Source organism: Euprymna scolopes, chromosome 10 (genome assembly GCF_053919585.1).
Source record: "Euprymna scolopes isolate OS-2025 chromosome 10, ASM5391958v1, whole genome shotgun sequence".
NCBI lineage: Eukaryota > Metazoa > Mollusca > Cephalopoda > Sepiida > Sepiolidae > Euprymna > Euprymna scolopes.
The window spans coordinates 62,780,586-62,807,452 of record NC_136491.1 but is presented as its reverse complement, the minus strand read 5'-3'; the positions used below and the strand labels follow the sequence as shown (position 1 = coordinate 62,807,452).

General features: G+C 30.7%; 1 protein-coding gene across 3 annotated transcripts in view; it reads right to left on the bottom strand.

Annotated features, from left to right (window-relative positions):
- Window positions 1–26,867, bottom strand: part of LOC145286014 (aspartate--tRNA ligase, mitochondrial-like) — a 517,834-nt gene that overhangs the window by 146,185 nt on the left and 344,782 nt on the right. For all 3 annotated transcript variants that reach the window (XM_080134627.1, XM_080134626.1, XM_080134628.1), the window contains exons 10-11: window positions 15,253–15,360; window positions 326–394 (exon numbers count right to left, since the gene is read on the bottom strand). In XM_080134627.1, coding sequence (XP_079990753.1) covers window positions 326–394; window positions 15,253–15,360 — 177 coding nt within the window. The remainder of the gene's footprint in view (window positions 1–325; window positions 395–15,252; window positions 15,361–26,867) is intronic.

The window sequence follows — 26,867 nt, the reverse complement described above, 5'->3', positions numbered from 1 at the left end:
AAACAGACAAGTGTTTGATGTTTGCCATATCGTCTGTTACTAATGCAAATATATTCGTTTTACAAATGAGTTCTATTCAAGTGAAATTAAGCCATAAACAGCCAAAAATGATTAAAGGGAGATAACTTGCAACCTACAATTAATGAGCAGATATATTGTGCATCAGTTCATTACTTCTTTCTATTTCTTTCATAACCTTGAAATAAAATTCACCTATAAAATATCTCAGTTTGTTCAGCAGTGGCAGTCAGACATATGGAAATATTAGAAATAATTTATTCTTCTTTAGTTAAAGTTTCTAAAAAAACAATGTGAATGAACTTACTGTAGAGACTGAGCCTTCAACTTGGGAAAATTCCTGGAGGCTAAGCAGATCTTTTTTGGTAAAATATTTCTGAAATAAACAAGTAAAAATGAGGAGTATGATCACAATACATTGTTGATGTTATGAATAGAAATGCACAAGAATAGTGAGTAAACACTAAAATGGTGATCATAAGACAATAAAAACATGTACATTATTATTAACAACTAATTTTGCACTATTGTTTTACCATGGAAATATAAATGAACAGTGATGATCAGCTGTTGTCAAATTGATTTTTTTCTTTACAACAAGCTGTACCTATTCATCATTGCTTCTTTTATTTTTATTATACTTGTTTGGTTATTAAATTACTAATTAATATTTCTATTTGACAGTTTAAATGCTTCCAAATTCTTTTCAAATTTCAAAGAGTAATACAGTAATTCATTTTCTTTCAACAATTGTTGAAAGAAAATGAATAATCTAATAGCTGTTTTGCTAAGAAACAGAAATGCACCACAGTGGATTTAATTTAATATTTAATTTTAAAATAGGGTTTCTTTATAAATAAGCTGAAATCAATTCTTTAATTTTGTAATTAAGTTAATTTTAAAAGCGATATTTACATTGTAAAAATTAAATAAGATTTTCACATTGTCTTTATCAAATTAATTTAAATAGAATTTAAACATAGTTTTAATTGAGTAATTTTAAGTAGGAATTTTCCACTGTTATAATTGAAAAATAAAATGAATATTAAATAAGATGTTAACATTATCTGGGCTTATTATTTACTAAAACCAAAAAGAATAACCTAAGAGGAAGAATAAAGAAAATGAATAATTATAATAATGTACGGTTATAATAATGAATAATTATAATAATGAATGGTTATAATAATGAATAATGATAATAATATAATATCTATACGTGATGTTGGCAAGCTAATCAAAAACCTTGATTCCAGTAAAGCAACTGGCCCTGATGGTACATCAATTATAGTACTCAAAAGACTTCCCCCAGAACTAGCGCCCATCCTTACAAAACTGTTTAAATGTTGTCTTAAGGAGAATTGCTTCCCATCACCCTGGAAAATCTCATCAGTATGCCAAGATGACAGGTGACAGGCAATATGGTTTTCGTTCTGTTAGATCTACAGCAGATGTGCTTACAGTTATATCTCATAGGATTAGCAAATCTCTCAATGGAGGCTACCTTTCTAGGGCAATTGCTCTTGAGATATCAAAGACCTTTGATAGAGTATGGCATAAAGGTTTACTCCATAAGATCTACAGCTACGGTATAGCTGGAAATGTCTTCTCAATTATTATATCATTTCTCTCTGATAGGTCTCATAAAAGTAGTGGTTGATGGGCAGAAATCAGAAGCTCTCAGTATTAATGCTGCATCCTGGGCCCAACTCTCTTCCTGATCTACATTAATGATCTTCCAAATCACATCCTTACATCATCCGTAGACATTTATGCTGATGACACTATTATCTATGGTAGCACATTTAAGACTGTAAACGACCAAGTTCTCTCCGATTCTCTCTCCTCTGATCTTGAGCAAGTTGTACAATGGGGAAAGAGGTGGCTTGTTACTTCTAATGCATCAATGCTTGTTACTTTTAATGCATTAAAAACCAAGCTTTTATCTTTACATCATCAACACTCTGATCCCCATCAGGCATCAATTGCAATGAATGGCTCTCGTCTTGGGTAGACCTCATGTTTTGACAAGCTTCTGGGCTTGACCTTTACTCCTGATCTTAAATGGAACACATACATTAAATCTGTTGCCGGGATCGCTGGAAAAATGGTGGGATCCTTCTATTGATCCAGTAGATATCTCACTGCTGATGCAATTCTCTATCTATATAAGAGCCAGCTACATCCGAGGATGGAGTACTGTTGCCACATCTGGGCAGGAGCTGCTAGAAAGGACTTATCCTGCCTTGATAAAGTTCAAAATAGACTTCGTAGCCTCTTAGGGGATGTCGTTTTCTCTTCCCTGCAATCTCTTTCTCATAGAAGAGATGCTGCAAATTTGTCTCTGCTTTATCGGTATTTTCATGGCAAGTGCCCGACTGAGCTATAATCTATGGTCCCCCCTTGCCAGACTTTCACAAGAAACACCCGTCTAGCAGAAAATACTATCACTAATTTCCCCTACTCTTTATCTGTGCCTAAATCTAAACGTAGATTCCATGAACAAAGCTTCTTTAACTGCACGCCTGTGGAATTATCTTCTGTTTTCCAGCTTTCCAGCTGAATACAATATGGTTGTCCTCAAATTTAACGCAAACAAGTTTTGATGAACCGTTCCACATAAGTTAACAAAATTACCGAATTTCCATTATTAATGATTACTATATTGTCCAATTTCTACTGAACACTCTTTAACCCTTATCCTCGAGTGGCCCCTTGGCCTTGATAAGTGGGGAAGCCTATGTAAAAAAAAAATGAATGGCTATAATAATGAATGGTTATAATAATAAATAATTATAATAGTGAATGGATATAATAATGAATAATTATAATATTGAATGGATATAATAATGAATAACTATACTAATAAATAATATAATAATGAATAACTATACTAATAAATAATTATAAGAATAAACCGGTATTATAATGAATAATTGAAATAATGAATGGTTATAATAAATGAATAGTTATAATAATGAATAGTTATAATAATAAAGCATCATAATAATGAATGGTTATAATGATGAATAATTATAATAATGAATAATAATAAAAATTAATAATTATAATAATGAATGGTTATAATAATGAATAATTATATTAATGAATTATTATTATAATGAATGATTATAATAGCGAATGGCTATAATATGAATAATTATAATAATGAATTATTATAATAATGACTGGTTATAATAATATACCATTATAATACTGAATGGTTATAATAATGAGTAGTTTTAATAGTGAATAATTATAATAACCAATAATTATAATAATGAATAATTATAATAATGCTTATAATAATAAAAAATATAATAATGAATGGCTATAATAATTAATAGTTATAATAATGAATGATTATAAGAATAAATAATTTTAATAATAAATAATTATTATATTGAATACTTATAAAAATAGTCATAATAATGAATGGTTATAATAATGAATAATTATAATAAATAATCGTTATAACATTGAATGGTTATAATAATGAATGGTTATAATAATGAAGAGCTATAATATGAATAATAATTATAATGAATAAGTATAATAAAGCATTATAATAATGAATGGTTATAATAATAGATAATTATAATAATGACAAATTATTATAATAATATGAATGGTTATAATAATGAATGGTTATAATAATGAATGGTTATAATAATGAATAATTATAATGAATAATTTTAATAATAAATGGTTATAATAATGAATAATTATAAGAATGAATAATTATAGTAATGAATAATTATAATAATAAATAATTATATAAATAACCAATTATAATAATGAATAATTATAATAATGAATAATTATAATAATGAATAATGATATAAATGACCAATTATAATAATGAATAATTATAAAAATGAATGGTTATAATAATGAATAATTATAATAATGTATTATTATACTAATGAATGGTAATGATAATGAATAGTTATAATAATTCATTATTATAACTATTAATTATCATGAAGATTCATTATTATAATAATTCATTATTAAAATGATCTATTTATATAATTAATTGGTTATAATAATGAATAATTATAATAAATGGTTATAATAATGAATAGTCATAATAAAAAGTGGTTGTAATACTAGATAATCATAATACATAATTATAATAAGTAATGGTTATAATAATTAATAATTAATGAATGGTTATAATAATAAAGCATTATTATAATGAATAATTACAATAATGAAAAATTATAATAATGGATCATTATAATAATGAATAATTAATGAATGTTTATAAAACATTATAATAATGAATAATTATAATTATTGAATATTTATATTGAATAATTATAATAATAAATAATCGAGTTATTAAGAATTTGGGGAACAAATAAACGAAGGTAAATTCTTAGGTCCAAATCAGACTAAGTCAGTTGACTAATAATTATAATAATGAATGATTATAATAATTAATTATTATAATAATAATTCTAATAATTACAATTATGAATAGTTGTAATAATAAATAATTATAATAATTGAATATTTATAATATTGAATTCTTACAATAAAAGAAAATCATAATGAATTGTAATAATAATGAATTGCTATAAAAAATTAATGGTTATATAAATTAATAATTATAAAAATGAATGGTTTAATAATTAATGGTAATAATAATAATGAATTGTTATAATGTATATATTAATACGATAGTGTCCATGTTGTTTTCTGTGTCACGTGCACATCCGGGTTGTTTAATTGTTATGTACTTCCATTTGTTAACATAAATAATTTTACCAAGAATTCTTCATAAGTTTTGGTTTCGATTTCGATAATAGCTGATTGCACTTAATTCATCTTTCTTTTTTTTTTATAAATAATTTTATAAAGAATTCTTCATAAGTTTTGGTTTCGGTTTCGATTATAACTGATGGCATTCCATTAATCTATTTTTATTTTATAAATAATTTTATAAAGAATTCTTCATAAGTTTTGGTTTTGGTTTCGATTATGGCAGGAGGAACTCAACTTAAATATATATATAAATCTATTTTTTCATAAATTGATATTTCAGTTTCAATTCAAGCTAATGCACTCAAGTCATATGGATATATTGTTTTTTATTTTTTAGATCGAAACTTTTATTATATAAAAATTGATAGAAAATAAACCGTATAATAATAATAATATATATGGAATCTGCAAGAATTAAAATATGATATTCATGCATACTTTACAACCGGGCTTTGCTGGGCATTCATGCTAACTTAGATAAATACTTTTGCAGTTTTAACAAAAAAATCTACAATAATATCATGGCGTCTCCATTTACACCGAATATCTACAGAATGCCAACATCAATATATTACAATTAAATGAGTCCCCTGTTGAATTTCCAAAGTTCCTGCTAGGAATAAATAATTATAATAATGAATAGTTATAAAAATAAATATAATAATGAGTTTTTATGACAATGAAAAATTATGAAAATAAATAACAATAATAATGAAACATTATCGTGATGAACAATAATAATAATGAATGGTTTAAATAATAATTATAATAATGAATAATATAAAATGGTTATATTATTAAATAATAATAATGAATAATTATAATAATGAATAGTTAGAAGTATAAATAATTATAATAATATATTATTATAATATGATAGTTATAATAATGAATGGTTAAAAGAATAAATAATTATAATAATGAATAGTTATAATAATAAATAATTATAATAATGAATAGTTATGAGAATGGTTATAATAATGAATAATTATAATAATCGTTGGTTATAATAATGAATAATTATAATAATAATTGGTTATAAAATTGCAATAAATAATTATAATAATGAGTACTTATGACAATAAATATTTATAATAATGAATAATTATGAAAATAAATAACTATAATAATGAAACATTATCATAATGAACAATTATAATAATGAATAGTTTAAATATTAAATAATGAATAAGCATAAATGGTTATATTATTAAATAATAATAATGATGATGAATAATTATAATAATGAATGAGTATAATAATAAATAGTTTTAATAATGAATGGTTATAATAATGAATAGTTAGAAGAATGAATAATTATAATAAATTATTATAATATGAATAGTTTTAATAAGGAATAGTTTGAAGACTAATTAATTATAATAATGAATAATTATGAATGGTTATAATAATGAATAATTATAATAATGAATAATCGTAATAAACGATTATAATAATGAATAGTTATAATAATGAATAATTATAATAATGAAAAATTATAATAATGAATGGTTCGAAAAATGAATAATTGTAATAATATTATATTATCATAATGAATACTAATAATAATAGTGCATAATTATAACAATGAATTATTACAATAATGCATAATGATTATAATGAATTATAATAATGAATAATTATAATAATAAATAATTATAATAGTTATAATGGTAATTATGATAATGAAAGATTATTTTAATGAATAATTATAATAATAAATAGGTATAATAATAAATAATTATAATAATAGTTATAATAAATGGTTATAAGAATGGACAGTTATAATAATGAATAAATGGTTTCAATAATGAATAGTTATAATAATAGACGTCTTTGTTGAGTAGCAACAACTAGTTAGTGAGTTGAAAAGTAAATTGCTAAGTATTTGCATTCCAATTCACATTCCACTGACTCCAACAGTTTTGCTCACTCTGTGAACTGTAGTTGTGTTTGAGCTACATCACAACATCTCTCTCCTGAAAGTTCTTATGGCTTTTGAACATTATATTTTTCTTCTTAGAATAAAGTTCCATTGTTTTAATTAGTTTACGAGGGGCGTGTAATAAGTAATGCCTCTGACCTACTTCCCATAGCAGTAGAGCAACGAAACTTGGCACAGTTATTAGTCTTTCTCTACATAGGAACCACCCAGAGTTATGCATTTCTCCCATCGTTTGATGCAGCTCTGGAGACTGTTTTTGTAGAACACCCTAGGTTGGTCCTCCAACCACGACGTGACTTCAGAAATCAAGGTTGCATCATTTGGGAAACGTTTTCCTTTCAAAAACAACTTCATGGCTGGGAAGAGGTGAAAGTCAGAGGGTGCAAGGTTAGGAGAGTAGGGAGGATTTCATAAACACACGCTCATGCTTCTGATCTGGCAACATGCGAGTTGTGAACCGGCGCGTTGTCCTGCAAGAGGAAGGTACCTTTGCTGATCTTGCCCTCGCTTCTTGATTTTGATAGCTTCCCTTAATTTCCTCAAAAGTGAAGCATAATAGGTTCCTGTAATTGTGGTACCCTTTGCCAGGAAACCTGTCATCACTACTCCGTCCTGGTCCCAGAAGAATGTGAGCATGACCTTGCCAGCAGAGGGCTGCACCCTTGCCTTCTTTGGAGGTGGTGAGTCCAAATGCTTCTACTGCATTGACTGGGCTTTGGTCTCTAGATCATAGTGATGGACCCAGGTTTCATCCTGTGCAATCAGTCTTTCGAAAAACTTTGACTCATCTTCTTGGCACATCTCCAAATTCATCCTCGAGCACTCAACGCGTTCTCGCTTCTGGAATGGTGTGAGCAACCTGGGAATCCATCTGGCAGACATTTTATGCATATGCAAATGGTCATGAATGATAGTTTCCACAGACCCTGTACTAATCTTGACATCTTGGGCTATTTGGCCAATAGTAATGCGCCGATCTTCCAAAATGGCAGCCTCAACTTGACGGACAGATGCCTCATCAATGGCAGAAGGGGAGGGGGACCAGGTCTGGAAGCTGTTTCCACAGACTTTCGGCCATGTTTGAATTCACAATGTCAGCGTTTTACAAGGTCATATGATGGGGCATTATCACCATAAGTTTCTTTTATTTCATCAAAAGTCTCCTGTGGTGTGTGTCCTTTCAAATAAAAAAAACTAATCACTGCTCGACATTCAACAGGCTCCATTTCACACCTGACTCAGTTCAAACACCTGTAAAACAGAAACCACAATTAGTTCAGAGCTGTAATTTGCCACATAACCCGTAAAGATATAAATCATTGCACATGCAAAATTTCAGCTAGATCAGACACCTGGAAGTGGGTCAGGGGCATTACTTATTGCACACCCCTCATATATCTTTTAGAAATCAAGGAAGGATTTTGTTATAACTTCTAATAATCCAGAGATATAAAAGAAAGTGCGCAGCGCATGCAGGAGAGTGCGTGTTCCATTAACAAATTTACCGAACTTCCATTACTATTGATTACTATATTGTCCTTTTGACTACTCTACACTCTTTAACCCTTATCCTTGAATGGCCGATCGGCCTTGATAAGTGGTGACGCCTATGTAAAAAAAAACAAAAAAAAAACATGGACTTGTAGTCAACATCATTTGTAAATACGTCTTCTTCCACTAATCAATAAAGTTGTTATATTTTCTCGATCGCATCTTTTTTGTGCGATATAACAAATTGGCAGCAACGATTTGAATTTATCATGAACTAGCAACATATTAGCAACAGAAGAACTCAAATGTATTATGAACAGTTTCACAACAGAAGGATTCAAATTTATTAAAAACTAACAACTAATATGAAACATTGTTCAAGAATTAAAACGAAAAAAAAATTCTGGAAGACTTCAGAATCTGTTTGATGGAATTTCTAAAACAAAAAAGAACAATTATGCCAGGATGAAGCGGAAAATTTGGAAAAAACATCAAATGACAGGAAAAAAAATTTGAGTAATTGCTAGAACAGTCTGGCAAAAAAGGAAATAATTCTGAAACCTCAAATACTTTTTCAGTTGATAATATAAATTCAGTTGGTTATTTACAAACCAGAAGTCACATCCTAAACATACTTTTGAAGGTACAAAGAAATTTTTGAAAAAGACTGTAAAAACTGAGTTATAAGAAAGAAAAAAAAGATTCCTATTAGAAAAATTCAGGCTTACATGAACATGAAAAATATACAAACTTTATCCTGCTAAGGTGTCCTGGGAAAGTGATTTTCCAAAAAAAACAATACAAATATTAACAAAGATATTTGATGAACAAAGTACACTTTTTAATTGATGGCAATGCCTAAATATAATGAAAAAAAGATTCTAAGAATTACACATTTGCCAGTTCAGTGAATAGATACTTTGAAAAGTTCTAGTTAAACAAGTCCAAAATGTTTAAATGTCTAACATTTATATAAGGCTTAACTTCTGCATCAGAAAAATAAATGAAGGCCAGGTTACTAACAAAGATGGAGCAGAATCAAAACATTATTTTCCAAAATTTAACAGAATGCCAAAGAATTCTAAACTTGGGAATGGACAATGTAAAAAAATCGAAGAACATAATATAGCAAATATGCACACAATAAAGAATAAGACACAAGTTAATAAAAGACCTTATTTTAAAATTTATCTCTGTTACAGCTGTGGAGAATTACATTAATATTAAGACTGTCCATTTAAAAACAAAAAATACCATACTTATGGATTTAAAAGACAAATTCTTCCACTGTGGGTGTAAAGCAAAAAATAAAAACTGTGAGAAGAGTAAAAATAAACTAAAAAGAAAAAACATTGTATAGTACACAGCTGAATAAACAACAGTTGGGAAAGTTAAAAGAAAATACATTAATATCGGTTTCAATAGTAAAAAAAGTAAAATTCCAAGTAGATACGGAGACAAACTTCACTAAGTAAAATGTCTAAAACTAATTAATTAAAAAAAATTGCAGGAAGTTTTATCAGTAACAGATTAAAATTTATTCATGAAACTTGCTTAAATGTTTCTACAGGAGAAAAGAAAAAAAATTGAAAGGTGTTATCATACGAAATTCACAGAACTTATTTGGAACAAACTGGATGGAAGAATTTGATCTATTTAACATTCCAATAAATAATTTCTGTATAAAATATGATATAAAATCATTTCTGCAATAAAATAGATAATGGTACGACAAATTTAGATAAACTAAAAAAAGAATTAAAAGAAAAATTCCTAACAATTTTTTCAGAATGACTTAGATTTTTATATTTTTTCATTGGAATTCGTTATTGAGATGAGTATTATTTATTAATTTTTTGCAGACAATTATCCTCATCTTTCTTAGTTGTTGTTTAACGACGTTTCGGCCAACTATTCTTCTGGCCTTCATCAGATGATAACCGTGACGGGATAGGAACTCCAAATCTCCTAACTGCATCCTCAACAATTACTGCCATCCACAGCTGTTGTTGTCTCACCACATTTTGGCCAAGTAAGCCTCTGGCCGTCTTTGGGTAGGATTGAAACCGCTATCTTCAGACAATTCTCACTTGGAACCATAGAGATTCAATGTCTCTATGCACTTGGATTTTGTTTTAAAGCTAAGGCAAAGTTTGAGTTGAAAGAAAATGTAATGCCAGTTTTCCAAACTAAAAGACCCTATGTGTCAATAGAAATTATTCATAATGAACTAAAGCGACTAGAAAAGTTATTGTTGTTATAGAACTCATCAATGCATGTATGTATAAATGTGCATGCTTCATAGTCGTTGAAAGAATTGGATATGAATGCATATCATGTACGTATAAACCTCGCACAGTTCTTTTTCTGATGGCACCAAATGATAACACATTACATACAGTGTATCAATGTGTATCTTCATAGCCTATACTAGACTACCCGTGACCCGTTGGGTCAGTATGTTAGATTAGTTATGGAATTAATGTATAAGCGTGACACTTCTAACGTAAAGAAAATAGTTTTTGTGACATAACAGAAACATTTCTATGAAAGTATATTAAAATGAAAAAAGAATATAGATAGATTTCTGAGTCGTTCTGTTTATAATTGTTTATTTTTAGAAAAAAAAAACTTACAGCCATTGAATTATAAGTGGTTTGCCATACTTATAGGTAAATGTGCACTTAACAGATATCGTAATATTTCAAGTTAAAGTCAAATTTTGCTATATCTTTTTTAAATGAAATTGTTAGTTGAAAGTACAGAATAGTTAAAAACACTCTCCCCATGTTAATGGCTTTTTAAATAGAAAATGAAAATAAAATGTAACTTTTTCATTTATTTTAAACAAACATTCATGACCCATTGGGTCAAATATTTAATTTATGTTAATAATAAGGTCAATAAAACTAATTAAGACAATGTGGAAATGAACAATGTAAAAAAAAAAAAAAGAAAAACAGAATGTATTGACAATTGTTTATTTGGATAATTTAAACACAAAAAAAAAAAAAAAAACAATTGGGACGCTGAAAACGTACACCTAAGCAATACATTTTATTGTGTTGATTATTTATTTGAAAAAAAAAACAACAACATTTTCGGGGTTATTTATTTATGTTGGTAGTGTAGAAGAAAATGTATGAATGTTTTTAAGAAAGGTGTATTAAAAAATGGAGAATAAATTAAAAAAAAAAAAAGAAGAACATGGGTAAATCGCCATTGTAAAATGCTCTTATAGTTGTCAATGGGTCAAAGTTGATTTATTTGTAAGAAAATTGCGACAGTATAGTTGTAATACAGAATAGTTGCAAAACATCCGCACCCTTCCCATGTTAAATATTAATGCTAATATTTAAGTCTGCAGGTCAAATTCTGCAAAAGTAGCAATTTGTGTTTATTTGTTTACGCTGTTATGAGTTATGAGTGTTGTAACCCAACATCCGGTTTACATTTATGTACACATGCGCAACTGAAAATCGTAAACCGGATGTTGGGTTACAACACTCATTACAAGGTTATTTGAGTTTTATAATTATATAGATTGGGCTGCCAATCCATATAAAATAGGTTTCAGTCATTGTGTGTATAGAACATAGATACTGGTTATCAATGCATTGTGCATGTGTGTATAGGGGTGTGTTTAAACACATACAATAAATAGTTCAATAAATATATGCACGGTTCTTTAAAACGGGCTGCCAATCCACAAAACTATAATCCAGAAAATGTCTCTTGACTACAAAGGGAAATATAAACAGGCATACGCTTTGTTGTACCCTGCTTCCTTTGTGGTGGCACTCAACTTAAAGATGCTGGAATAAAGATCTTTCGACATTGGATTTGCAGTTTTCATTATATGTTTATTTTCTGCATTGATCTGAAATGGAACACGTACATCAAGTCTGTTGCCAAGGTCACTGGAAAGATGGTGGGATCCTTCTACCGCTCCAGAAGATATCTCACTACTGATGCAATTCTCTATCTATATAAAAGCCAAGTACGTCCAAGGATGGAATACTGTTGCCATATCTGGGCAGGAGCTGCTAAAAACAGCCTATCCTGCCTTGATAGAGTACAAAATAGACTTCGTGGCTTAGTGGGGGATGCCCTTTTCTCTACCCTGCAACCTCTCTCCCACAGAAGAGCCGTTGCGAGCCTATCCTTGTTTTATCGTTATTTCCATGGCAGGTGCTCGTCTGAACTCCAATCTCTGGTCCCCCCTCGCTAATCTTTCACGAAAAACACCCGTCTAGCTGAATCCACTGTGAAAAATTTCCCCCACTCTTTATCTGTGCCTAAATCAAAACGTGGATTCCATGAACAAAGCTTCTTTCTTAGAACTGCACGCCTGTGGAATTCTGTTCCGTCTGCCTGCTTCCCACCGGACTACAACTTAGATGTCTTCAAGTCCAATGTTAACAAATTCCTAATGAACCGCCCCCGTAAGTAAACACTTCATCAAATCTCCACACTAACGTAATGTACTTACAATAACCCTTATCCCTGAGTGGCTTCCGGGCTTTGATAAGTGGTAATTACTGTGTAAAAAAAAAAAAAAAAAAAAATTCAACAAACAATGTTGGGTTGAGTTGCTACCCACTATATAAATCTTAGGTTGTACATCCTTTGGCTTCCGAGACGTAAAGGAACCAATTCCATCACCAACTCTTTGCAACCCCCGATTCTTTGATTAACTGGTTCATTTCTCAACTCTCCCTAACTAACTCCTCGATTCTCATTTGTATATAATTATGACATTATTGGTGTCATGAATGCATGCAGCGAGGTGCATATTGCGGTGAGGGGGAAGGGGGTGACCGGACAGGATAGAGGAAGAGAGGGCAGAAGAGGGGGTGTTGATATCTGATTGGGACAAAACAGAAATGTCTATAGGATTTTGTCAGAAAGAGAAAAAACAAATAATAATTGTTTTTATCTCATTGTCATTATATATCTGTTAACATGAAAGGTTGTTTTTAAAATCTCTGTTGAGAGGTATAAAGAAATTCAGAGATCCTTAGCTGATTAAGGCTGACAACTTGGAATGGGGGTCAAGGGTAAAGGTCGCAACCAAGCATTGTTCGACTTGGAATGACTAATCACTCCTAATTTGATAATAAGTAAACACCTCAGTGCAAATGAGGGTTAAAATTTGCTAGAGATAAGCTCTAAGAGGAAGAAGAAAGGGTGTTTGTAACCACTCTCTGTTGCCAAGGTCGCTGGAAAGATGGTGGGATCCTTCTACCGCTCCAGAAGATATCTCACTACTGATGCAATTCTCTATCTATATAAAAGCCAAGTACGGCCAAGGATGGAATACTGTGGCCATATCTGCCCAGGAGCTGCCAAAAACAGCCTATCGTGCCTTGACAGAGTACAAAATAGACTTCGTGGTTTAAGTCTATTTAAGATGATGCCCTTTTCTCTACCCTGCAACCCCTCTCCCACAGAAGAGATGTTGCGAGCCTATCCTTGTTTTATCGTTATTTTCATGGCAGGTGCTCGTCTGAACTCCAATCTCTGGTCCCCCCTCGCCAAATCTTTCACAAAAAACACCCGTCTAGCTGAATCCACTGTGAAAAATTTCCCCCACTCTATATCTGTGCCTAAATCAAAACGCGGATTGCATGAACAAAGCTTCTTTCTTAGAACTGCACGCCTGTGGAACTCTGTTCCGTCTGCCTGCTTCCCTCCGGACTACAACTTGGATGTCTTCAAGTCTAATGTTAACAAATTCCTAATGAACCACCCCCTTAAGTAAACACTTCATCAAATCTCCTCACTAACGTAATGTACTTGCAATAACCCTTATCCCTGAGTGGCTTCCGGGCCTTGATAAGTGGTGATCTCTGTGTAAAAAAAAAAAAAAAAAAAAAAAGAGAGGTGGGGAAAAGGGGTTGGATTTAGAAAAAGGAATTCTAAAAAGAGTAGAGTCATAGCCTGCAAACTGAACAGTTGGGCTGGTCAAGCATTCCTGATTTGGGAGCCCTCAGGGCCTGATGTTATGATGGTAACTAGCCTGTGTTAATGAGAAATCTGTGACTTTACTGGTCTGGTCTAACATCGTTTCACTGCTATAGTCAGTCACCTCAATTTAGACAGTAGCTGTTATGAAGTAATGAAATTAATAAATAGTTTGTTATTGTTATAAACCAGAGTTCTGTTTGTTAGTGGTGAGGACTCTTCATTTTGCAGCAAGCCGCAAGGACCAGTGGAGTGGTTGATGTACCCGGAGACTACCTACACAGGGTAGGAGACGATTCAATCGAGAGGCAAAGCACCCCACCATGAAACCACAGTGGGTGAAGACGATCAACAGGCCAACTTGTGACTGGACAATGTACGATCGAATGTCATGTCGGGTGGAATCTGACGAGGTTAAGGACACCCGCTGTGATTGGTGCGGTATTGTGTCTGCATTATATAATAACAAACTTTTTGTTCTCTAAATTTTAATTTCTTTTGATAATAGCCAATTGCATCATCTTTTACGTTTTAGAGCAGTTGAGGTATGTTATTGTTTATCATCATCGTTGGTAAATTCCTTTTTTTACTTTTAATAACTAATTTGTATTTATTTGTTTCAAAACTATAGATTCTTAAATTTCTCAATCTTAACTGTATAAATTGCATATTTAACTAGTTAATCTACTCAATTCTCAAAAAAGACAAAATACAAATTGAGAGCATTTTAAGGATAAAGTTAAGTTTAAAATTCAAAGTTACTAATGACATTTAAAAAACAGTTGGAGTGTGCAATAGGTGAAATGTTGTGAATATAACAACCAAAATGAAGATGACAGTTTGCAACGTCAACAACATCTCAGAAATATTGTCAAACAGCACAATGCAATTCAACATATCTTACATGTTTTTAGCCTTTTGTTGTTTTTTAGATTTTTAGTGTATTTTATTTGGTTATTTTGCATCAATTACATGCAATAATTAATATATTAAAAGAAAGAATAATTTGAATTCATTCCAAAGAAATATTGTAAAAAATATGAAAGGTTAAAACTTACAGCCGCTTGATCAACAACTATAGCCTGAACAGAACTATCAGGAAAAGAGAACACATTATTGAAAATATGAACTCCAGAGTTTTGTAATGAACTGGAAACATCTTTTAACTGAAAATGAACAGAACAATAAAATTAGAGATTTGAAATTTGGAGACATTAATTTTTGTATTTATCACAATCTGTTAATGATTGCAAGAAACAAATTTATTTAAAGTTTTTCTGTTACCTTGCAAAACATATTCAGTAATTAATGAAAGGTGGTAACTCGCTACTCTGATACTATGATCTCCACTATTTAATTTTGTATAAACTCATGAATGTGTAAATCTGCCATTATACCATTGATTTTTATAAAGAAAATAAAGCAATGATTACTACATTTTGTTGTATGGGCTTGATTGCTCAATGGACGACTACAGCAAGTTTAAGAAGCAATGGTGATTATTAGTGAAACAGCATCTGCACTTTAACCAAGCACCGTTCTAAGATACAGTGCTAGAAAAATTCTTTAATTATCAAATGCACTTGGAACCATAGTTCAACTCATAGCAGTAGTCTCAATTACTAACAACTGTTTTTTATGTTAGAACAAGATGATCTTCCTACAACTGTACTAATAGTCCTCTTTCTTCATACCTTCATTCGAGATTGCTACAAAATAAACTTTCCGGGATCAGTAAAGCTCAATTTCAATTTAACTTTTTCTAAAAAGATCAGATTAAGTGAAAATTGATTTCACATTTTTGGAATATAAGGTATGAAAACTATTGGCAATAACCAAACAATATTTGGATATTCCAGTAAAAAATCCAACATTATTTACCAGTCATTAATGAAGACATTGTAAAAATAAACATTATTTTCCAACTGGACGCCCATAAACATCAATTAACCATACTACTCTTTCTGATACACATTTTTCCTTCATAACACGCAACAAAAGAAAAATGCTGTAACCTTTACTGCTAAAAAATGCAAGCTCAAGAGAATGGAGATCAGGTCAACATTATTGACTGCATTTATTAATTAGACGTAGATAATGTGATGTGAATACACAGACTTGGATAATGTGATGTGAATACACGGACGTAGATAATATGATGTGAATACACTGATGTAGATAATGTGATGTGAATACACAGATGTAGATAATGTGATGTGAATACACAGACTTGGATAATGTGATGTGAATACACGGACGTAGATAATATGATGTGAATACACAGATGTAGATAACGTGATGTGAATAGACAGATGTAGATAATGTGAGGTGAATACACAGACATAGATAATGTGATGTGAATACACAGACATAGATAATGTGATGTGAATACACAGACATAGATAATGTGATGTGAATACACAGACATAGATAATGTGATGTGAATACACAGACATAGATAATGTGATGTGAATACACAGACATAGATAATGTGATGTGAATACACAGACATAGATAATGTGATGTGAATACACAGATGTAGATAATGTGATGTGAATACAGAGACATAGATAATGTGATATGAATACACAGACATAGATAATGTGATGTGAATACACAGACATAGATAATGTGATATGAATACACAGACATAGATAATGTGATGTGAATACACAGACATAGATAATGTGATGTGAATACACAGATGTAGATAATGTGATGTGAATACACAACCGTAGATAATGTGATGTGAATACACAGACATAGATAATGTGATGTGAATACACAGACACAGATAATGCGATGTAAATACAGACATAAAACATGTGATGTGAATACACAGACGTAGATAATGTGATGTGAATACACAGACATAGATAATGTGATGTGAATACACAGACATAGATAATGTGATGTGAATACACAGACATAGATAATGTGATGTGAATACACAAACGTAGATAATGTGATGTGAATACACAGACATAGATAATGTGATGTGAATACACAAACGTAGATAATGTGATGTGAATACACAGACGTAGATAATGTGATATGAATACACAAACGTAGATAATGTGATGTGAATACACAGACATAGATAATGTGATATGAATACAGAGATAGATAATGTGATGTGAATACACAAACATAGATAATGTAATGTGAATACACAGACATAGATGATGTGATGTTAATACACAGATGTTGATAATGTGATATGAATACACAAACGTAGATCATGTGATGTGAATACACAGACATAGATAATGAGATGTGAATACACAGACTTAGATAATGTGATATGAATACACAGACATAGATAATGTGATGTGAATACACAAACGTAGATAATGTGATGTGAATACACAGATGTAGATAATGTGATGTGAATACACAGACATAGATAATGTGATGTGAATACACAGACATAGATAATGTGATGTGAATACACAAACGTAGATAATGTGATGTGAATACACAAACGTAGATAATGTGATGTGAATACACAGACATAGATAATGTGATGTGAATACACAGACATAGATAATGTGATGTGAATACACAGACATAGACAATGTGATGTGAATACACAGACATAGATAATGTGATGTGAATACACAGACATAGATAATTTGATGTGAATACAAAAACGTAGATAATGTAATGTGAATACACAGACATAGATAATGTGATGTGAATACACAAACGTAGATAATGTGATGTGAATACACAAACGTAGATAATGTGATGTGAATACACAAACGTAGATAATGTGATGTGAATACACAGACATAGATAATGTGATGTGAATACACAAACGTAGATAATGTGATGTGAATACAAAAACGTAGATAATGTGATGTGAATACACAAACGTAGATAATGTGATATGAATACACAGACGTAGATAATGTGATGTGAATACACAGATGTAGATAATGTGATGTGAATACACAGACATAGATAATGTGATGTGAATACACAGACATAGATAATGTGATGTGAATACACATAGATAATGTGATGTGAATACACAAACGTAGATAATGTGATGTGAATACACAAACGTAGATAATGTGATGTGAATACACAGAAATAGATAATGTGATGTGAATACACAGACATAGATAATGTGGTGTGAATACACAGACATAGATAATGTGATGTGAATACACAAACGTAGATAATGTGATGTGAATACACAGACATAGATAATGTGATGTGAATACAAAAACGTAGATAATGTGATGTGAATACACAAACGTAGATAATGTGATGTAAATAAACAAACGTAGATAATGTGATGTGAATACACAAACATAGATAATGTGATGTGAATACACAAACGTAGATAATGTGATGTGAATACACAGACATAGATAATGTGATGTGAATACAAAAACGTAGATAATGTGATGTGAATACACAAACTTAGATAATGTGATGTGAATACTAAAACATAGATAATGTGATGTGAATACACAAACGTAGATAATGTGATGTGAATACAAAAACGTAGATAATCTGATATGAATACACAAACGTAGATAATGTGATGTGAATACACAAACGTAGATAATGTGATATGAATACACAAACGTAGATAATGTGATGTGAATACACAAACGTAGATAATGTGATGTGAATACACAAACGTAGATAATGTGATGTGAATACAAAAACATAGATAATATGATGTTAATACACAAACGTAGATAATGTGATGTGAATACACAAACGTAGATAATGTGATGTGAATACACAGACATAGATAATGTGATGTGAATACACAAACGAAGATAATGTGATGTGAATACACAAACGTAGATAATGTGATGTGAATACACAGACATAGATAATGTGATGTGAATACACAGACATTGATAATGTGATGTGAATACACAAACGTAGATAATGTGATGTGAATACACAAACGTAGATAATGTGATGTGAATACAAAAACATAGATAATGTGATGTGAATACACAAACGTAGATAATGTGATGTGAATACACAAACGTAGATAATGTGATGTGAATACACAGACGTAGATAATATGATGTGAATACACAGACATAGATAATGTGATGTGAATACAAAAACGTAGATAATGTTATGTGAATACACAAACGTAGATAATGTGATGTGAATACAAAAACATAGATAATGTGATGTGAATACACAAACGTAGATAATGTGATGTGAATACAAAAACGTAGATAATGTGATGTGAATACACAGACATAGATAATGTGATGTGAATACACAGACGTAATGTGATGTGAATAAGCAAACGTAGATTATGTGATGTTAATACACAGACATAGATAATGTGATGTGAATACACAACCGTAGATAATGTTATGTGAATATCAAGACGTAGATAATATTATGTGAATACACAGATGTAGAAAATGTGATGTGAATACATAGATGTAGATAATGTGATGTGAATACACAGATGTAGATAATGGTATGTGAATACACAGACATAGATAATGTGATGTGAATACACAGACAAACATAATGTGATGTGAATACACAGATATAGATAATGTGATGTGAATACACAGACATAGATAATGTGATGTGAATACACAGATGTAGAAAATGTGATGTGAATACACAGACATAGATATTGTGATGTGAATACACAGATGTAGATAATGTGATGTGAATACACAGACATAGATAATGTGATGTGAATACACAGACATAGATAATGTGATATGAATACACAGATGTAGATAATGTGATGTGAATACACAGACATAGATGATGTGATGTGAATACACAGATGTAGATAATGTGATGTGAATACACAGATGTAGATAATGTTATGTGAATACACAGACATAGATAATGTGATGTGAATACACAGATGTAGATAATGTGATATGAATACACAGACCTAGATAATATGATGTGAATACACAGATGTAGATACTGTGATGTGAATACACGGATGTAGATAATGTGATGTGAATACACAGATGTAGATAATGTGATGTGAAACACAGATGTAGATAATGTGATGTGAATACACAGACATAGATAATGTGATATGAATACACAGACATAGATAATGTGATGTGAATACACAGACATAGATAATGTGATGTGAATACACAGACATAGACAATGTGATGTGAATACACAGACATAGAAAATGTGATGTGAATACACGGACATAGATAATGTGGTGTGAATACACAGACATAGATAATGTGATGTGAATACACAAACGTAGATAATGTGATGTGAATACACAGACAGAGATAATGTGATGTGAATACAAAAACGTAGATAATGTGATGTGAATACACAAACGTAGGTAATGTGATGTAAATAAACAAACGTAGATAATGTGATGTGAATACACAGACATAGATAATGTTATGTGAATACAAAAACGTAGATAATGTGATGTGAATACACAAACTTAGATAATGTGATGTGAATACTAAAACATAGATAATGTGATGTGAATACACAAACGTAGATAATGTGATGTGAATACAAAAACGTAGATAATGTGATGTGAATACACAAATGTAGATAATGTGATGTGAATACACAAACGTAGATAATGTGATATGAATACACAAACGTAGATAATCTGATGTGAATACACAAACGTAGATAATGTGATGTGAATACACAAACGTAGATAATGTGATGTGAATACAAAAACATAGATAATATGATGTGAATACACAAACGTAGATAATGTGATGTGAATACACAAACGTAGATTATGTGATGTGAATACACAGACACAGATAATGTGATGTGAATACACAAACGTAGATAATGTGATGTGAATACACAAACGTAGATAATGTGATGTGAATACACAGACATTGATAATGTGATGTGAATACACAGACATTGATAATGTGATGTGAATACACAAACGTAGATAATGTGATGTGAATACACAAACGTAGATAATGTGATGTGAATACAAAAACATAGATAATGTGATGTGAATACACAAACGTAGATAATGTGATGTGAATACACAAACGTAGATAATGTGATGTGAATACACAGATGTAGATAATGTGATGTGAATACAGACATAGATAATGTGATGTGAATACAAAAAAGTAGATAATGTTATGTTATTACACAAACGTAGATAATGTGATGTGAATACAAAAACATAGATAATGTGATGTGAATACACAAACGTAGATAATGTGATGTGAATACAAAAACGTAGATAATGTGATGTGAATACACAGACATAGATAATGTGATGTGAATACACAGACGTAGATAATGTGATGTGAATAAGCAAACGTAGATTATGTGATGTTAATACACAGACATAGATAATGTGATGTGAATACACAACCGTAGATAATGTTATGTGAATATCAAGACGTAGATAATATTATGTGAATACACAGATGTAGAAAATGTGATGTGAATACATAGATGTTGATAATGTGATGTGAATACACAAACGTAGATAATGTGATGTGAATACAAAAACATAGATAATGTGATGTGAATACACAAACGTAGATAATGTGATGTGAATACACAAACGTAGATAATCTGATGTGAATACACAGATGTAGATAATGTGATGTGAATACACAGACATAGATAATGTGATGTGAATATAAAAAAGTAGATAATGTTATGTGAATACACAAACGTAGATAATGTGATGTGAATACAAAAACATAGATAATGTGATGTGAATACACAAACGTAGATAATGTGATGTGAATACAAAAACGTAGATAATGTGATGTGAATACACAGACATAGATAATGTGATGTGAATACACAGACGTAGATAATGTGATGTGAATAAGCAAACGTAGATTATGTGATGTTAATACACAGACATAGATAATGTGATGTGAATACACAACCGTAGATAATGTTATGTGAATATCAAGACGTAGATAATATTATGTGAATACACAGATGTAGAAAATGTGATGTGAATACATAGATGTAGATAATGTGATGTGAATACACAGATGTAGATAATGGTATGTGAATACACAGACATAGATAATGTGATGTGAATACACAGACAAACATAATGTGATGTGAATACACAGATATAGATAATGTGATGTGAATACACAGACATAGATAATGTGATGTGAATACACAGATGTAGAAAATGTGATGTGAATACACAGACATAGATAATGTGATGTGAATACACAGATGTAGATAATGTCATGTGAATACACAGACATAGATAATGTGATGTGAATACACAGACATAGATAATGTGATATGAATACACAGATGTAGATAATGTGATGTGAATACACAGACATAGATGATGTGATGTGAATACACAGATGTAGATAATGTGATGTGAATACACAGATGTAGATAATGTTATGTGAATACACAGACATAGATAATGTGATGTGAATACACAGATGTAGATAATGTGATATGAATACACAGACCTAGATAATACGATGTGAATACACAGATGTAGATACTGTGATGTGAATACACGGATGTAGATAATGTGATGTGAATACACAGATGTAGATAATGTGATGTGAAACACAGATGTAGATAATGTGATGTGAATACACAGACATAGATAATGTGATATAAATACACAGATATAGATAATGTGATGTGAATACACAGACATAGATAATGCGATGTTAATACACAGATGTAGATAATGTGATGTGAATACACAGACATATATAATATGATATGAACACACAGATGTAGATAATGTGATGTGAATACACAGATGTAGATAATATGATGTGAATACACAGATGTAGATAATGTGATGTGAATACACAGATGTAGATAATGTGATGTGAATACAAAGACATAGATAATGTGATGTGAATACACAGATGTAGATAATGTGATGTGAATACACACACATAGATTATATGATGTGAATACACAGATGTAGATAATGTGATGTTAATACACAGATGTAGATAATGTGATGTGAATACACAGACATATATAATATGATATGAATACACAAATGTAGATAATGTGATGTGAATACACAGATGTAGATAATGTGATGTGAATACACAGACGTAGATAATATGATGTGAATACACAGACGTAGATAATATGATATTAATACACAAACGTAGATAATGTGATGTGAATACACAGATGTAGATAATGTGATGTGAACACACAGATGTAGATAATGTGATGTGAATACACAGACATAGATAATATGATGTGAATACACAGATGTAAATAATGTGATGTGAATAAACAGATGTAGATAATATGATGTGAATACACAGATGTAGATAATGTGATGTGAATACAAAGACATAGATAATGTGATGTGAATACACAGATGTAAATAATGTGATGTGAATAAACAGATGTAGATAATATGATGTGAATACACAGATGTAGATAATGTGATGTGAATACAAAGACATAGATAATATGATGTGAATACACAGATGTAAATAATGTGATGTGAATAAACAGATGTAGATAATGTGATGTGAATACACAGATGTAGATAATGTGATGTGAATACAAAGACATAGATAATGTGATGTGAATACACAGACATAGATAATGTTGTGAATACACAGACATAGATAATGTGATGTGAATACGCAGATGTAGATAATGTGATGTGAATACACACACATAGATAATATGATGTGAATACACAGATGTAGATAATGTGATGTGAATACACAGACATAGATAATGTGATGTAAATACACAGAGATAGATAATGTGATGTGAATACACAGACAGAGATAATGTGATGTTAATACACAAACGTAGATAATGTGATGTGAATACACACACGTAGATAATGTGATGTGAATACACAGACATAGATAATGTGATGTGAATACACAGACATAGATAATGTGATGTGATTACACAGACATAGATAATGTGAGGTGAATACACAGACATAGATAATGTGATGTGAATACACACACGTAGATAATGTGATGTGAATACACAGATGTAGATAATGTGATGTGAATACACAGAGATAGATAATGTGATGTGAATACACAGACATAGATAATGTGATGTGAATACACAGATGTAGATAATGTGATGTGAATACACAAACGTAGATAATGTGATGTGAATACACAGACATAGATAATGTGATGTGAATACACAGATGTAGATAATGTGATGTGAATACACAGATGTAGATAATGTGATGTGAATACACAGACGTAGATAATGTGATGTGAATACACAGACGTAGATAATGTGATGTGAATACACAGACGTAGATAATGTGATGTGAATACACAGATGTATCTTATGTGAGGTGAATACACAGATGTAGATAATGTGATGTGAATACACAGATGGGGATAATGTGATGTGAATACACAGATGTAGATAATGTGATGTGAATACACAGACGTATCTAATGTGATGTGAATACACAGATGTATCTAATGTGATGTGAATACACAGATGTAGATAATGTGATGTGAATACACAGATGTAGATAATGTGATGTGAATACACAGATGTAAATAATGTGATGTGAATACACAGACATAGATAATGTGATGTGAATACACAGATGTAGATAATGTGATGTGAATACACAGATGTATCTAATGTGATGGGAATACACAGACGTAGATAATGTGATGTGAATATACAGATGTAGATAATGTGATGTGAATACACAGATGTAGATAATATGATGTGAATACGCAGATGTAGATAATGTGATGTGAATACACAGATGTAGATAATGTGATGTGAATACACAGATGTAGATAATGCGATGTGAATACACAGATGTATCTAATGTGATGTGAATACACAGATGTAGATAATGGTATGTGAATACACCGATGTAGATAATGTGATGTGAATACACAGATGTAGATAATGTGATGTGAATACACAGATGTAGATAATGTGATGTGAATACACAGACGTAGATAATGTGATGTGAATACACAGACGTAGATAATGTGATGTGAACACACAGATGTAGATAATGTGATGTGAATACACAGATGTAGATAATGGTATGTGAATACACAGATGTAGATAATGGTATGTGAATACACAGATGTAGATAATGTGATGTGAATACACAGACGTAGATAATGTGATGTGAATACACAGACGTAGATAATGTGTTGTGAATACACAGATGTAGATAATGTGATGTGAATACACAGACGTAGATAATGTGATGTGAATACACAGACGTAGATAATGTGATGTGAATACACAGACGTAGATAATGTGATGTGAATACACCAACGTAGATAATGTGATGTGACTACACAGACGTACATAATGTGATGTGAATACACAGATGTAGATAATGTGATGTGAATACACAGATGTAGATAATGTGATGTGAATACACAAATGTAGATAATGTGATGCAAATACACAGATGTAGATAATGTAATGTGAATACATAGACATAGATAATGTGATTTGAATACACAGATGTAGATAATGTGATGTGAATACACAGATGTAGATCATGCGATGTGAATACACAGATGTAGATCATGTGATGTGAATACACAGATGTAGATATTATGATGTGAATAGACAGATTGAGATAATGTGATGTGAATACACAGACATAGATAATGTGATGTGAATACACAGATGTAGATAATGTGATGTGAATACACAGACATAGATAATGTGATGTGAATACACAGATGTATCAAATGTGATGTTAATACACAGATGAAGATAATGTGATGTGAATACACAGATGTAGATAATGGTATGTGAATACACAGATCTAGATAATGGTATGTGAATACACAGATGTAGATAATGTGATGTGAATACACAGATGTAGATAATGTGATGTGAATACACAGATGTAGATAATGTGATGTGAATACACAGACGTAGATAATGTGATGTGAATACACTGATGTAGATAATGTGATGTGAATCCACAGATGTAGATATTATGATATGAATACACAGATGGAGATAATGTGATGTGAATACACAGATGGAGATAATGTGATGTGACTACACAGACATGGATAATGTGATGTGAATACACAGACGTAGATAATGTGATGTGAATACACAGACGTAGATAATGTGTTGCGAATACACAGATGTATCTAATTTGATGTGAATACAGATGTAGATAATCTTATATGAATACACAGATGTAGATAATGTGATGTGAATACACAGATGCAGATAATGTGATATGAATACACAAACATAGATAATGTGATGTGAATAGACAGACGTAGATAATGTGATGTGAATACACAGACGTAGATAATGTGTTGCGAATACACAGATGTATCTAATGTGATGTGAATACAGATGTAGATAATCTTATGTGAATACACAGATGTAGATATTATGATGTGAATACACAGATGGAGATAATGTGATGTGAATACACAGACATAGATAATGTGATGTGAATACACAGATGTAGATAATGTGATGTGAATACACAGACATAGATAATGTGATGTGAATACACAGATGTATCAAATGTGATGTGAATACACAGATGTAGATAATGTGATGTGAATACACAGATGTAGATAATGGTATGTGAATACACAGATCTAGATAATGGCATGTGAATACACAGATGTAGATAATGTGATGTGAATACACAGATGTAGATAATGTGATGTGAATA